General features: G+C 35.4%; 1 protein-coding gene across 3 annotated transcripts in view; it reads right to left on the bottom strand.

The window, feature by feature from the left end:
• Pcdh19 (protocadherin 19) overlaps positions 1-16,020 on the bottom strand; it is a 113,321-nt gene that overhangs the window by 47,364 nt on the left and 49,937 nt on the right. For all 3 annotated transcript variants that reach the window (XM_048336407.1, XM_048336408.1, XM_048336406.1), the window contains one exon: positions 7,343-7,401. In XM_048336407.1, coding sequence (XP_048192364.1) covers positions 7,343-7,401 — 59 coding nt within the window. The remainder of the gene's footprint in view (positions 1-7,342; positions 7,402-16,020) is intronic.

The raw sequence follows: 16,020 nt of genomic DNA, 5'->3' as shown, positions 1-16,020 counted from the left end.
ACAAAAAGGAAAAACATCAAAAGGGCAGTAACTGAAAAGTCATAATTACAAGAAAAGAAGAGTAGGATGGAGTGAAGCATTGACCCATTTGCTAATTATTTTCAGAAAGGATAACTGAACATCAGCTCCACTAAAACTAAGGTCGCTCAATAAGCCATCTCTTTGCCTTTTCCAAATTATGTCACAGTGCTAACTAAGCCCTATGAACCTACAAAGATATAGTTCTATTAAAAGTCATCTTATAATTCAATTAGAAACACATGATTTAAAGTATAATAAATACTGCTCTCACAGTTTAAATAGATTCAGAGTTTTATTTTTAGAAAAAAAAAAGTGACCCTGCCTATACTCTGTATCTGTGTGTGTGTGTGTCGCACGTGCGCGTGTGGACGCACATGCATGCGCCAGTCCTGAAGATTTGAACTCAGAGTCTCAGTGCTTTCCTTAAGCCTTTTCACACAAGGCTAGCATTCTACTAGTTGAGACACAGCTCCACTTCTGGCTTTTTTAGTTGTTAATTGGAGATAAGAGTCTCATGAACTTTCCTACCTAAACTGGATTCAATTCGCAATCCTCAGAACTCAGGCTCTGAGTAGCTGGGATTACAGGAATGAGCCTGGAAAGCACTCTTATAACTTAAGAGAAAAGAAATAATTTACCTGGATAATATCATAGCCTGCTCCATTTTTAACAGTTTAATTTTCAACCTGTATTATCGAGTATTTGAGACATAATGAAATATTCATTAATGGCCAACACAAAACTGTCTGTCACTTTAAATCCAAAAATTCAATGCTGAATTAACTGCATTACAGCAGTTCCCAAATCTTATTTGAGATATATGATGGCTAAAAGCAAGGTGATTAACCATCCCTTAGAGTAACTCTTGGTTATATCTGTTCTGTGCATCGAGATATGCTTATAACTTGCCTGTGCTTCCTAAATGCCTGTAATGGCCCTCACCCAAGGGTAACAACCACAAATATCTTCAGCAAAAGATTGCCAGCTCACATCTCTAGTTGAGAAAAACTGTGCTAGAATCTATAAACTCGTTTCTATAACATACTATAGTAAGAAAATAAGTACTAAACTTGAAGTCATTAGAATAAATAATAACTTGTAAGTTGGGGCTTAAAGTCTAATGTTTTTGTACCTCAATTTTCTTGTGTTGTTTGGGGCTGGGAATATGGCCTAGTGGCAAGAGAGCTTGCCTCGTATACATGAAGCCCTGGGTTTGATTCCCAAGAACCATATATATAGAAAACAGCCAGAAGTGGCACTGTGGCTCAAGTGGCAGAGTACTAGCCTTGAGCAAAAAGAAGCCAGGGACAGTGCTCAGGCCCTGAGTCCAAGGCCCAGGACTGGCCAAAAAAATCAAGAAGAAGGAAAGAAAAACAAAAAACAAATAAAATGCATTTGTTAAAGTCTTCAAAAGACACTTTGAGAACTCAATATGACATTGTGCATGAATTATCTGATAAAATTGCATGCTCAATAAATGCTTATTGTTTAATATATTATTATTTCATATGCTAATACCTTCATTGATTTACAATTAAAATAAGATGGCCAAAGAATATTCTACTACACTGTTGGTGGGAATGTAAACTGGTTCAACCACTGTGGAAAGCAGTATGGAGGTTCCTCAAAAGACTAAACATAGAGCTCCCCTATGATCTATCAACTCCATTCCTGGGCATTTTCCCAAATGATCACACACAAGGGCTGGGAATGTAGTTTAGTGGTAGAGTGCTTGCCTAGCATGCATGAAGCCCAAAGTTAGATTCCTCAGTACCACATAAACAGAAAAAAACCAAATGATCAAAAACAAGACCACACTAAAGCTACCAATACAACTATGTTCATTGCAGAATTATTTACCATAACTAAGATATAGAACCAACACAGATGCTGCTCAGTAGATGAATGGTTCAGGAAAATGTGGTACATATACACCATGGAATTCTGTGCTTCATTCAGAAAGAATGCCATTGCCCAATCCACAAGGAAATACAAAGACTTGAAAAAAAAATCATATCAAGTGAAGTGAGCCAGACTCAAAGAAACACAGGCTTCATGGTTTCCCTCATTTGTAATAATTAATATATGTCTAGGATAGTCCTAACAGAGGATCCCAATAGCTCAATAGCTATGTGCACATGACCATATAAACTGATGCTAATTGAAATCAACTCCAAGATATGGAAACAACATGTTCTTGTGGTTTTTAATGTACTGTATGAAGTTATTTGTTTTTTCTTTTGTTTTTATTCCTTTGGTTTATCCCTCGTTGTCACTGTTCTTGGTTTTGGTGCCCTGTGTCTTGTATATACATTTATCTGATTTGGGGAAGGGAAGGGTGAGACAAAGGACAAATAGTGAACCAATACAACAGCAATATTCACAAGACACTATGTTGGAAATGAACTTTACAACTTGGGGGACAGGAGTTGAGGGGAGGGAAAGTAGGAGAAAGTAAGGAAGGGGGTAACAATGTTTGACAAGGAATATACTCATTACCCTACTTATGTAACTGTATACCCTCTGTACATCAGCTTTACAATAAAATAAAATAAAACTTGTAAAGTATTTTGAGAAAATAAATAAATAAAATAAAATGGCCATAGTCTTTTGCAGGATTGGTTTATATAAGAATTTTATACTTAAAAACGTTTCTGTATTTTCTGTACATAAGTCAGACATTGTCTATTATGTTATTTCTCCTAAAATTCAGGAACAGAAAAAATTATATTCCTATCTACTATGTGTTCTTCTATTATTGAGTAATGAAAACTATATGACCTGATGTGCTTCTCACTTGTCTTGGCTTCTCAGAAGCTTTGAGGCAAACATAATATTTCATTGCACAGAATTTCCTCCATGGATGGCTTTAGACCTGCCTTTTAAAAATTTGATCATCTATTTTATATGCATCTGAATGTTATAAACTACCTCAGAGCCTTTTGTGTGGTGACAGAAAGGACAGAAACAAATCATTTAGGATTAGAATCTAACAAAATAACACACTGTTAGTGTGGACACAAGAAGTTAGTATTCTCAGACAAAAAGAAAAGCAAAAGATATAACCACTATCACTGCAAACCTTGGGATAGTTAACTCATTTAGAGATCAGTTTTCCCGTATGACAAACCAAGTACCACTTACTCTGATCTTGAAAGGACATTTAGTAGTTTACTGAATTAATTTGTATAAGACAATTTAAGAAACAGTGAGCAAGATGCCACAAATTGTAAAACAGCCTGGCAAATGGCTACTCACCTCAAACAAATAACAATTTATGCCTGACATAAAAATGCTGATTTCACTTGCTTTATTACCTGTGTACCTCTTGGGATATGAAAAACTTGTAAAACAACTTTTGTGGGGCAATAAATTAAGGGTACCTGTTTGCAATGCTATTGTAACTGCAAATGTTTCTATTACTGCTCTGGTGGCCAACTGTGGAATAGGTTCATTTGAAAGTACCCAGAGGAGGGTACACAAAAGGTATTCAAAAATGTTTCATGAAGAAATATTATACAAAGTTTGACCTGTATTTATTCTTTAAAATATTAGAATTCTTTTACAGAAGACAGAAGAACATAAAAAGAAACAGGGCATTTCTTCCTAATCAGCGAAACCACACACTCAGGAAATGCCATTTGACAGTAAGAGGGTAGTAAAAGTCAAAAGAATATTGAAACTGTGTTTCAGGAACCTAAGAAAGATACTAGAGTATTTTTTGAACTACTTGTACTACAATTTATTTTGAAATCAAGTAAAAACTGGAGGCTCTCTAGTAGTAGAGCTAGAGACTTAAAGTCTCTCAGATTATCCCAGTGCATATTAAACTCAGAAATCTCTCTCTTAAGGGCTAATTTAGTGTTCATTTTATTCCATTCATTCAATAAACAAGTTCCAGGCACTGACTATATACAAGGTACCATACCAGGTGCTACAAGACTCGTAGATAATTTTGGTAGTAAAGGAAAGCACTGTCCGTGGTAAGGAGCTAGTGCTCATTTTTCTTTCCACAATCCTTTAGCACCTTGCTCATTTCCTTTTTCTTTTGAGCTACAGCTCCATGCCTTGCTTGAAACTTAAGGAAAGAATGTTTCAGTGGGAGCAAAGTTCTGCTGGCTTTTTGAGAGCAAGGAAGCAAAGCAGGAAAGAAATATACCCAGAGAAAATTTCATACTGTCTTGGCTTGTCAGTCTGAGACTCCTCTCCTTGAGTGTACCTCCAGATTACAAGTTATGTTCTGGGAAAAAAATAAAACTACAGAGATATAATGCTAGATTCCTCACTGCAGAAAATTATGGATAATGAGCCATTTGTTTTCTTTTTTTCCTTCCAGATATACTATTCACCTATGTCACAATTGATTTATGCCTATGAAAATCCCCTTTCCCTTCAGCCTTCCATTGAGATTAGCCCACAGAGGGCAATAGCAGGAAATCAGACAGTGAGAGAAGACTGATGTTAGACTATTGATTGTCTCCTCTCCTCTCATGCAAGACTCACTTAATAATGATGGCATACTTTGTCTCGCAAGAAGTTCCTAGCACTGCGAAGCCAGTGTTCCCTCCATACCTTCTTCCTTATGTACTTATTTATCATTTCACAACTATTTCCAACACCTCTATTGTTCTAGAACCTGAATAAGCAGTATCCATGCCCAAATCTTTGTAAACAATTCCATTGTAAACAAGCATTCTTTGTGTCATGCTAGCTTGAGTGTCAGATACTTTCCCTGATTAAAACATGGAAGAACTAAAGGCACTAGCAGTTGTTCAACAGAAAAAGTTAGTGAAAGGTAACTGCATAGTATTTTAAAGATCATGGATTTGGTAATAAAATTAAAACTGACAATCAGATTCAGAATGTTCTGTCCGGGAGTTTTTTCCATATATAGAAATGGATCTTTAAGAAACCACATAGAATGAGGGACAAGGCAACAAACAGTACAAGAAATGTATCCAATGCCCAACGTATGATACTGTAACCTCTCTGTACGTCAGTTTGATAATAAAAATTTGAGAAAAAAAATAAAATAAATTAAGTAAAAAAAAAAAAAAAAGAAACCACATAGAGTGAATCCCTCTTTAACAAGGCTGTGAACTGTTTAATCAAAAGTTGCAGTTTTTATCACTCTGGTTTTATTCACCACTTTCTTGTAACATTTTCTTCACATTTTACATGTATAATGATTATTCCTCAGAAAAATATGGCTTACAAGGTACCGCATATCTCTTCAGGTATCATCCTTTGTCTAAACTCAACTTCTTGAACAAATTCCAAGGTCTTCCTGGTTTGTCAAAGCCCTTGAAATTCTATAAATAGAAACTGGCAAAAATGGAGGTGTCTAACTTTCAGATGTTTCCCTTAATCAAGATTGTCCCTGGTTAAAGAAAGACCTGTAATCTTTGATTTCAGGTAACATCAGGAAATATATCCATCAAGGGCCCACTAAACTCAGGCTGTGCCATGAATGTGTGTGTGTGTGTGTGTGTGTGTGTGTGTGTGTGTGTGTGTGTGCGCGCGTGCGTAAACCTGAGTTTCCCAAATACATGCATCCCCAAAATGTTTTAATGTAAGTTTATATCTTATCAGTCTGCCGTATAAATTGACTATTTGGGGTTGACCTAAGAGTGACAGCTTAAAGAGCCTGAAATGATAAGAAAATTCACTGCTTTTAGTATAAGTTTAAAAAGAAGCTTTGAAAATTATAATCCTGAAGTAAAAACCAAAGCCAATTTCGGCTCCAAAGCCACTCTAATCAATGCATGTAAAGACAGTTTTTCTTTCCTCCTAAAACAAGCTGGTCATATAACTTTGAATTATGTGCCCTTTGATTTATTCTTCAGGCCAAGAAAATATTCTAAATAGATTGTCCCCATGGCCTCAGAAAAATTCCAAAGTATTCTATGACTGGTAATACAGGATAGTCATTTTCAGATGACTAATGATCATCACTTAAGGTCATAAGCTTTCCCAGATAAATACAGATAAATCTAAAGTGTTTTTAAGAGTTACTGCCACATCATAGATTAAATTAGATATGAATTCAAGTTTCTTGTACAACAAACTACTTTATCCCTAGAATTCTACTGTTCTAGTGATGTAAACTTATGGGTTTTGAGCCAGAATAATAATTAAATTTTCAGGTCTTCTCCACCACAGCTCTAATGTATTTTATTTCTATTGTTTTAACAAACATATTCAGTGCTCAATTTTAGCTGCAGAATAAATACTGAACCATTCAAGAGGTTATTTACATGAAACAGTAATAAGTGAATCATCTGAATTGTAAAATACTGTTTTGTTTTGTTTGTGGGGGTACACAAAAATTCTCTCCTTGTCTCAATTCTCCCTCTTTAGAGGACTTCCTAAACCATTTGTCTTTTTCCCATTGGATGACTTCAATGCCTGGGGAACTAGGGAGAAGCTTCTTTATTAGTATGTAGCTCAGCTCTATACTTGTATGGATTGTGACTCAATGAATAACTAAATTAAGAGCAACTGATGATACAAATTTCAACTTTAAATGCCTCTTCTGAACATTACAAAATATCTTAAGTATTCAGTTAGGCAAATTCATTTTACTCTCTCATCTAAAAGGACAGTTTATCATTAAAATTATCCTTAAAGTGTTAAAGTAGGAAAAACTAACAGAAATCTCTGAATTCCCTGGAAGTTCCACATGAGAGAGACCTTTTACTTAAATTACGTGAGTACCAACAAAAAACTTTTCTGTAAATATGATTTTGAAAATTTTATGATATATTGCTATTTATATATTGAATTTTTAAATCTTCAACAAAGTCACTCCTTGGTGTATCCTAAGCTAATATTCTTTTGAGAATACTTAAAAAGATATTGTGTTTATGCTGTTACTGGGACTTGTACTAAAAGCTTGGAGCTCTCATTTGGGTTTTTGTTCATGGCTAGTTCTCTACCACTTGAAACACAGCTCCAATAATCTGACCATTTTGATGAAAAGAAATATGCCATAATGATACCTTTCAGTGACATTTACTTTATCTTTGTACTTATGATTTTCTAATATTCTACAATAAGCATATGAGCATATTCTCCTTTAAAATCCAAAAAGACAGTATTAAAAATTGGATTTGTTTTGCTTTATCTATTAGACCAACCTCAGCCATAGAAATACGCAAACAAAATGGCAATATGATAGATAAGGTGCATTTGTTCAAAGTACATAGTATGCATGTATGGAAATATCACAATTAAAGCCTCTCACATAACAAATGTATGTTAACTCAAAAATAAAGTTTTAAAATTAAATAAAAAGAAACAGGCAAGTAAAACAACATACCTTTTGATTAAATGGGCCCGGCTGTTCACATAGTTGGAATCAAAAGAATAGTTTTCAGTCTGTAATAAGGAATAAAAAGATGAAAGAGGTTACACAGATGATTGAAAAGAACTGCAAATATCTTACTTAAAAGAAATATTTAACTGGGTAAAAAGGAACAAATGGATTGGAAATCAGTGGCATAAGAAATATCTTCTTTGGGGCCCTTAGGGGTTCTCTGGAGTCACCACCTCCCTGCTGCAGACAAGGGAGGACTGGATACAAACATTCTCTAGAATATGGCTGGCTCCTGTCCATGCAGCCATTTGTGGAGAAAAGACAATATGACTCAGAGCCCTTAGAGAAACTAATTGCTTTACCATTCCCCAGTGAAGACAATTCTATGCCCATCAAATTGATTTGAGTTCAAAGGTATTTTTATTAGTAATAGATAATTAACATGTTAAAATATTTATTCCAGAGATATGGAAATGCAAGCAGGGAAATCCCCTACTGTGGATTTAGCCTCTGCACTTCCCTTTGTTTTAAGACATTTTCTTAGCACTAGTTATGCAGGAAAGCTTTCGTTTTATCACAGATATAAAGGCAAACAAGTATTATGCCTAAAACAAGGTGAAGGGCAGTCCACAGGGGGTGCCAAAGCCTTTCAAGTGAAACATGAAGTTTGCAAGCAAACCCCTGTCTCAGCTCCTATCATTAAAATGCCACTGTCTAATCTGGTTACAGTAGACTACTGGAGCAATGGCATTACAAAAGCAAATGCAGAATACCTGCCACATAAAAGAGATGGGAAAACCGTTTATGAGCACTAAGAGGCTGGGTGGATTAAAGGATGGAGTGTATGCTAGTCTTAGAAGAAGTGGAAGCCTGGGACGAGTCTACACTGAAGTAAGTTAAAGTCCTAATAATGAGGACCTTACACCCAAGGACAACTCTTCTTACACCATTGTATGAACTGAAAAATTCCCAAACACATCCTTTCCACTCTCCTGCCATTCCACCAACAAGCCTCCACTATACTCATCATTCCTTAGGGGCCTTCTGCAATCATTTCAACTGAAAATTCCTGGAGAAGGAAGTACAATAGCTGTCTTTCGAACAAAAAAGCAGATTCCTTTCAGATGATGACCTGTCAGACAACTGCACTAGGCTCTTAGATGCAATTCCTTATTTTCAAGGAGTTCACAGTTTGATAGAGGAGAAAATGAGACAGGTAACAGCAAATCCAGCTAGTACACAGACACTAAACAGGCAATAGTCAGGTTAAGGACCCTAAATAACTAGGGTAGGTAGAAAGCAGTGGGTGGATAGTTAAAGAAAGGAGAGTGTTAAAAAGAAAACAAAACCCCATCAGTAATTATGCAGGCATGTGTAAATCCCCTATACCCATTCCCCTCATTTGAAGACATTGCTTTTATCTAAAGTTTAGGACTATTTTTGGTATAAACCACAAATAATTTTAATTTGGGCTGTTAGAAGATATGGCTTAAGAGAGTAAAAATCAAAAGGGGACGTTCATTTATAATTTTTCACATAAATAAATGAATACTACCACTGTGGTATAATTGCAGTGGTGACAGGAAATTTGAAGCTGTGGTGGGATTTTTTTAAGCCTGAGAAAGAAGTTTGTTGGGCACTGCCTAACTTACTTTGATGTAAATTCCTTCTTCGGTTTCCTTTCTTTCTTGATCCACATGTGAGCCAGGGAAGAGTATGTCTATCTATACCCTCATGATCAAACTCGAGTTAACTTTATTATTTTTTTCTTCTTCTTTATTGTCAAAGTGAAGTACAGAGTAGTTACAGTTTCATATGTACAGCAAGTACATTTCTTATCCAACTTGTTACCTCCTCCCTCATTTTCCCTTGTCTTCCCCCTCTCCAGTTCCCCCCCCCCATGAGTTGTACGGTTGATTTACACCAATTGGTTTTGTAGGTATCGCTATTGCAATGATTTGTATTTTTATCCTTTGTCTCTAGAGTTTGGTATTTCCTTTCCTTTCCCTAGTTCCAATATACGTATATACAGTATCCAGGGTACTAAGATCAGTTACAGTAATAGCATGAGTAAAACCACAGGAAAGGAATATGAGAGAAAAGAAAAAGGTAAGGTTTCACATGGCATGCTAAAATTAACTGCAACAATGATATACCACTTATTTCCATAACATGGAGTTCATTTCATTTAGAATTATCTTAGGTGTTCATACAGGCATAGCTATTGAGCTATTGTGATCTTCTGCTATGTCTATACTAGAAATGTACTAATTATTCCCTATGAGGGAAACCGTAGAGTTCATGTTTCTTTGGATCTGGCTCACTTGTCTTAGTATGATTTTGTCAAAGTCCTTCCATTTCCTTATGAATGGGGCAGTATAATTATTTCTGATAGAGGCATAGAATTCCATTTTGTATATGTACCACATTTTCTTGATCCACTCATCTACTGAGGGGCATCTGGGTTTGTTCCATATTTTAGGAATGACAAATTTTGCTGTGATGAACATAGTTGTGCTGATTACCTTAGTGTGGTCTTGCTTGTAATCTATTGGGTAGATGCCCAAGAGTGGGACTGCTGGTTTGTAGGGGAGCTCTATGTTTAGCCTTCTGAGGAACCTCCACACTGCTTTCCAAAGTGGTTGAACAAGTTTACATTCCCACCAACAATGTAGTAGGGTTCTGTGGTGAGATTATAACCTAAATATTTGCTGGAATAGGTTATCTACCAGTTAGTCAACAAACACTTGAGCTAATTCATTTTGCCAACCTAATTTAAAAACAGTGTTGGCTAAGTATGGTTTTCTGTAATATTCAGTATCCCCATACTACCCTGTTAAAATAGAAAAAAATTAAGCACTTAGTATTTACTTGTTCATTTTACTGTGTAGTCTTGGGTACATTTCTTAATCTTTATGTGCCTCACTTTTCTCCCATATGGAATACAAACAAGAGAAACAGGAATCTAAAGAACTTCAACTCTGTTCACAGGATGGGAATGCTTATTCATTTTTTATAGAACTTGAAATCCTAAGTAGGACAGGAATCTGACCTTGTTCTAGTAACAAAACAATAACGTATTCATGCCTATCACAGACTCAAAACTTACAAAATAATTTTTGAAAGAAGATGGTAGATAGATGTAAAACGGAGAAGAAAGTAAATTAGAGGATATTGGCTTTGTAGAAAATGCACAAGCAATTTCCCAAGCTACTTTCATGTTAAGAAAAGCTAATTTTCAAGTATAAAATTTGATACAGGTTTGCATATGAAGACAACCAACCTGTGGGCACTGCGACTCACATAGGGAGCTTTGTGGAGACCTGACCTCCACAGACTAGGCACATTGCCAGAAACACATTTCGACAAAGGAAAAAAAAAAAAAACATGCAAATTTGATCTCTGATGACTACCACTTTTTGATCCTAATGGAATAATATATCTCTCCATGAGGTTTTCCACTTCCAGGTAATGAGTTAAGAAAAGAGACAGGCCTAGAGAGCTTGATTATAGTGACCTTAAAAATTCTCCCCACTCCCAATGCTTTACACATTGGATAACCTTAGCACATGCTTTAAGATGTAACATTGAACTCTATCACCTTCCTGTGTCCTTTTTATTTTACTTCAAATGCTTGCTCTTGTGCTGGACTTCAAATGAAAATAGTCCACTCCCTAAATCAGCACGAACTATTACAGACTGATGTTCCATTCTGTGTCGTAATGGAATTAGTACCAGTTTTCAATGAGTCAGGTCCCTAGAACCAACTTTCTCAGAGTGAATATGGCTGTGCTACTCCACACATTGTCTTTTGCCTTTATAATTAATCTAAAGTCCCTTTATGAAACAGCTTGGTTGCAATGATCATACAACCTACACAACAATACTACATTCCAAACCACTGAGCTAGCTAGGCAATCATGGCTTATTATATTCTGAGTCTTTATTTTCTGGCATTAAGTATTTCACCTCATACTGGGCCCAAGTGTATACTCAAACCCCACTCTTGTATGCTGAAAGAATAAATTTTTCTTACTTTTGGTGGAGCAAAGAGAGATATTCAAACCACCATAAAGATGGAAACAAACTTTTCTTAATGAATAGTTAACGTGTCTTAGGCCACATTACAATCATCTCAGGGACATTATTTAAATGTACTGGTGCCAAGGATCTACTTGAAGAAGTTCTGAGAAAACTCAACATGGAGTTCGGTCCAGGCATTAATTTTTTTTAAGTTTCTCAGGTAATTGTTATATGTCTCCAGAGAAAAAAATAACTGTCATTAACAAAGACCTAACCACAGATTTTAACTTTGCTGTTCTCTGTTTTCCAAGACAAGTCCAGATTTGTAGAAGATGGCACTTTCTCTACTAGATTATCTGTGAAAATCATCTCAATAAGATAAAGAACCCGGGGAAAAATGCATTTTTCCACAAATAATAAAAAGCTCTTTTTTCATAAATACATTGGCTCCTGGTTAGCCTTATTTAATCAAAATTTGCTTGACATTATTCCAATTCCATCTCTAAGTATTCTAAATGGCAAATAACATGAAACATTCTAGAGAAGAATTTTTTTCTAAATGTCACAATAATTTCACTAGGAAATGTCTTTGTCTTTAATAAGACAACCAGGTTAACACAGAAACACAGCAAAGAGACATGAACAACATTGGTTTCTGAAAAACTTAATTTTGACATTGAAAATGAATCTAGAACAAACTTTTATTTCTATGCTTGATGGCAAATAAAAATTGCACTTCTATAATAGTATAATTCTTGTAAATCCTTTCTCTAATTAGAAATTTTATTTGGTATTGTTTTTCCTGCAAATTAACTGGAAGGATTCTCACTTGGCCTAGGTTTACTAAAATCTTTGACTTTTCTAAAACCCTCAACGAAGAAATATTTCTGGATAGTCCGGTTTTCCAGATAACATAGGGTTTTCCCCTTTAAGAATCAAAACTTTAATTTAAAATCCTAAGAATTCTGACTTATTTCTTAAATGAATCACAAAGATACCCTTCCTAAATAGAATAAAGAAGGATAAATGCTTGTGGACATGTCATTGTACCACATAGACTTTGCTTATGCCCTCAGTGATCCCCATACTTCGTTCTTTTCAGTGTTTGTCTTTAATTTTCAACATATGCATCTCAACCAACTTGCCACTCAGTGCTGTTATTTCTCAGTGCCGTTAGCATAAGTAAAAGCATTCCCTCTTCTGTTTCTCTACTCTTTTGGAAATTACATAACTACATTTGTAAGAATAGTCTAGAAAATGAGTTTGCAGTCAGAAGCTGAAATATTGTTCTAAGACAGAAATTATATGGTCTTCATGGTAACTTTAGTGCAATGTTTGGGGATTTTGTTCTTTGCATGTTTTTTTTTAATCTGCTTAGGAGTCTTTTTTCATTGCTTTCTGTTCTCAGCTCCCTTACAATAGGTGAGGTTTTCAGTGAGACTTTGGAGTGGGTGATATGTTATTATGTTTCTATATTAAGTGTGGCACATCAGAAATCAAATACTTCCACTTTGTCAGGCCCCCAAGGTACCAGAGAATGCCCTAGTTTAATTGTCATTTTGCATTACTTTTACAGTTCACTGAATTGTGCCCTAGTCTCTGGAAGAGTGAATGCATCTCTCTCTGTACCACATTTATCACCAGAAGAGACTTCAACCCTGAGGAGAAATAAGCCCTATAAATGCATATATCCAGGACTTGATTCTTTGCCCAGTGGCACAAATCCTCACATCACTAGACCAAGCTAAAACAAAAGTGGGAGTGGGGGTGCTGCAGACTGTAGGACTGAAGCAGAGCCTTCTCAAACCTTACAGTTTTCATTTGAAGATGAATTGTGAAGTTATACTTTAAAACTCTCACCAATCTGAAATACATTAACTGCAATTTTCCGTTATTTTAGCAATACTTAAACAACAAAAGTAGAATCCCAAATCAGATACATAGCCAAGTTATTTTAAAGTGGCTGTTTTTTTTTTTTTTACTGATAACTTCCAATTACTAATGTGCATATTGATCAATGATGTCATTTTTCCAAAAGTGTTGTTTTAGATGTTCAAATGTCCCTCTTCTCAAAATAGTGGGTTTTTTGGAAGCGAACTGACAAATTACTTTTTCCTACTTCCTATGCCTAATACTTTAAATGAAAATGTAAATTCTATAGCTAAAATGTATATTCAAAGACCCATCCATCCAGACAGCAGCACCTGAAGTTGGAATTAGTGAAGGTAGAATAAAAGGGACTGTTCCCAGAGTTAACATCACAAGAAAGCTCATATTTGCCCTGAATTGGAAAAGTGGCTATGATGCTACTAACCACATTTTGCCAATCATGTGTTCTCCACATATCCCATCCCTAATTCTAATACACAAACACTTGCATTTACATGTGTTTACACACACACAAACACACACACACACACACACACAGTTTTACTACAGAGAACAGTGTATTTGTAGTAGAGAAACCTAAAATCCCTCCCTCTAGTTATAACTAACTCAGATCATTTTGGATAAATCATTTTCTCCCTCATTTATTGTTTCTGAGGTAGTATCTTGCTATACAGTTCAGGCTGGCTTTGAACTTGAGATAGGTTGTCTCAACCTACTCAATGCTGGGATTAGAGATGTTCACCACCACAGCTAATTCACCTTTATCTATCTTGAAACATAACTCATGCCTTGTTAAAATGAGACTAAATAAATGTTCTCAACATTTCTCTTCAAGCTCTAAAAATACTAGGCTTCAGAAACAAAGCAATTCACTCTAATTTATTAATTTATCCATCTATCAATAAACATGCATCAAATCCTAAGAATTAAAAAAAAATACAGAGCCTATGCCCTCAAGGAGCTAACTAATAGATCTCTTGCCAGGGATAGTCAGCCATTTAGATGAATACACATACACAACCCAGCACACAACTACTTGCAGATACATGTACATACAAGATCCAGTAATTCAACCTATATAATATTGTTGATATTTTATAGAACTAAATAACAGCCTAATGACTTGAGGAGGGTAGGCGACTCACATAGGAAAACTTTGCCTTCCTACCTGTCACATGTATATAACCCACATGATAAGTGCAAGAAACCTCCCTCTCCTATTGAACATATCTAAAAGATTTACAGCTCTTAGAAATAGCTCAGGAACTTGTCCCTTTGCTTCATTTTGTTAGCCTCCATAATCTTCTGCCACTGTTTTTCATCTCCATTTGCCTATTGCTCCAGCCTATTCTGTAAAATGCTACTTGAATAGTCTTTCTTGCCCATTATTTTCATCACACTACTTTTCAAAACTTGCAATGGCACCAGGTTGTCTTATATTAAATCTAAATGATACCCTTAGATAAGCAATCATCCAATACAAGCCCTCTTCTTGATCATATCTAATTTCTCTCATGTTTAATCATTGATCATCTTATATTGTTTAACATATTGTCAGCTCTTTGTATACAGATTGTGCATGTAAGTATGCATTTCCTTAGGTTCTATGATTATTCATATGTAATATGTCAGTTCATATTCCAACTGGACTGAAAGTTATTTTTGAGATCTCTATGCCATCTGCCACATTCCTGGATTAACAAGCATTCACTTCATGCATTGATGAAAGACCAGAGAAAATAACAGAAGAATTAAGAATGAAGGAATTTATCTCAGTTAAGATAGACAACAATTTTTTCAGACCAAGATGGTCCTATTTATTCAGAAACCATTCATTGTGCAAACTGTTTTCTGTAGTTACAATTCATTATTTGTTATCACACTCAACTACAATCTAATGAATACCCAACACACTGGATATTATTGTCTGTACAAGATAGCATACTTAAGTGCCTTCTGCCCATCTAACTCCATCATCCTTTCCACATTTCTAGAAATGGAACAGGTAACACTTGATAGTATTTCCAAATGAGGCTAGATATAATTCTCTGAGAAGGTAAGTATTCATCCGATTGTAGACCTCTGAGACACTGCTAATGTAGCAGCTACTTTTCAACATGAAGTAAAGAACACTAGGATTCCAGTAGGTTTCAAGACAGGGCTATCCAACAGAAGCCATGTACTTAACTTCCAAAAAGTTAAATTCAAAGAGCTCCACTCTTGGTGGCCTTTCATCACCAGTCCTAAAGTATCACTGGCACCATTAATGTGATCAGTAGCTACAAGTGGCAGAGATGGCCTAGGGAAAATACTTTTCATAGTTCTCACCTTTGGGCGCAAGCTGTGCCTTTAGAAGAGCAACTCAAGTACAAATATCAGTACAAAGACCTCCTTGAGAAACCTAGCAGCTTTTCTGCAGGAACCCATGTAATTCAGAGGTAAAGAGTGTGCTGAAAGATTAAGCATCATACCATTAAAGAAAAACAAGCATAAATTTCAGAATAATAAAGCCTTCAGATCATTTTTCTTTTGTGTGGCACAATATCTACTGAAATAGTGTCTACTAATAAAAAGCTCTCTAAAATAAGTTAATGACTACTGAGTACACAAATACAAAATGAACAAGGTTTAGTTGTGGGTAAAATTAACTTAAGAATAAATAAAATAATGAATCTAGTTATGGAAGTCAAACTATATTATAAACTCAACCCAGGGACTAAACACTTATAAACCACATTTACCAATGGAAGAAATCCTAGGGTACAATC

This window comes from Perognathus longimembris, chromosome 28 (genome assembly GCF_023159225.1).
Source record: "Perognathus longimembris pacificus isolate PPM17 chromosome 28, ASM2315922v1, whole genome shotgun sequence".
NCBI classification, from domain to species: domain Eukaryota; kingdom Metazoa; phylum Chordata; class Mammalia; order Rodentia; family Heteromyidae; genus Perognathus; species Perognathus longimembris.
The sequence above is the reverse complement of the archived record's forward strand: the minus strand, read 5'-3'. Positions and strand labels throughout refer to the sequence as shown.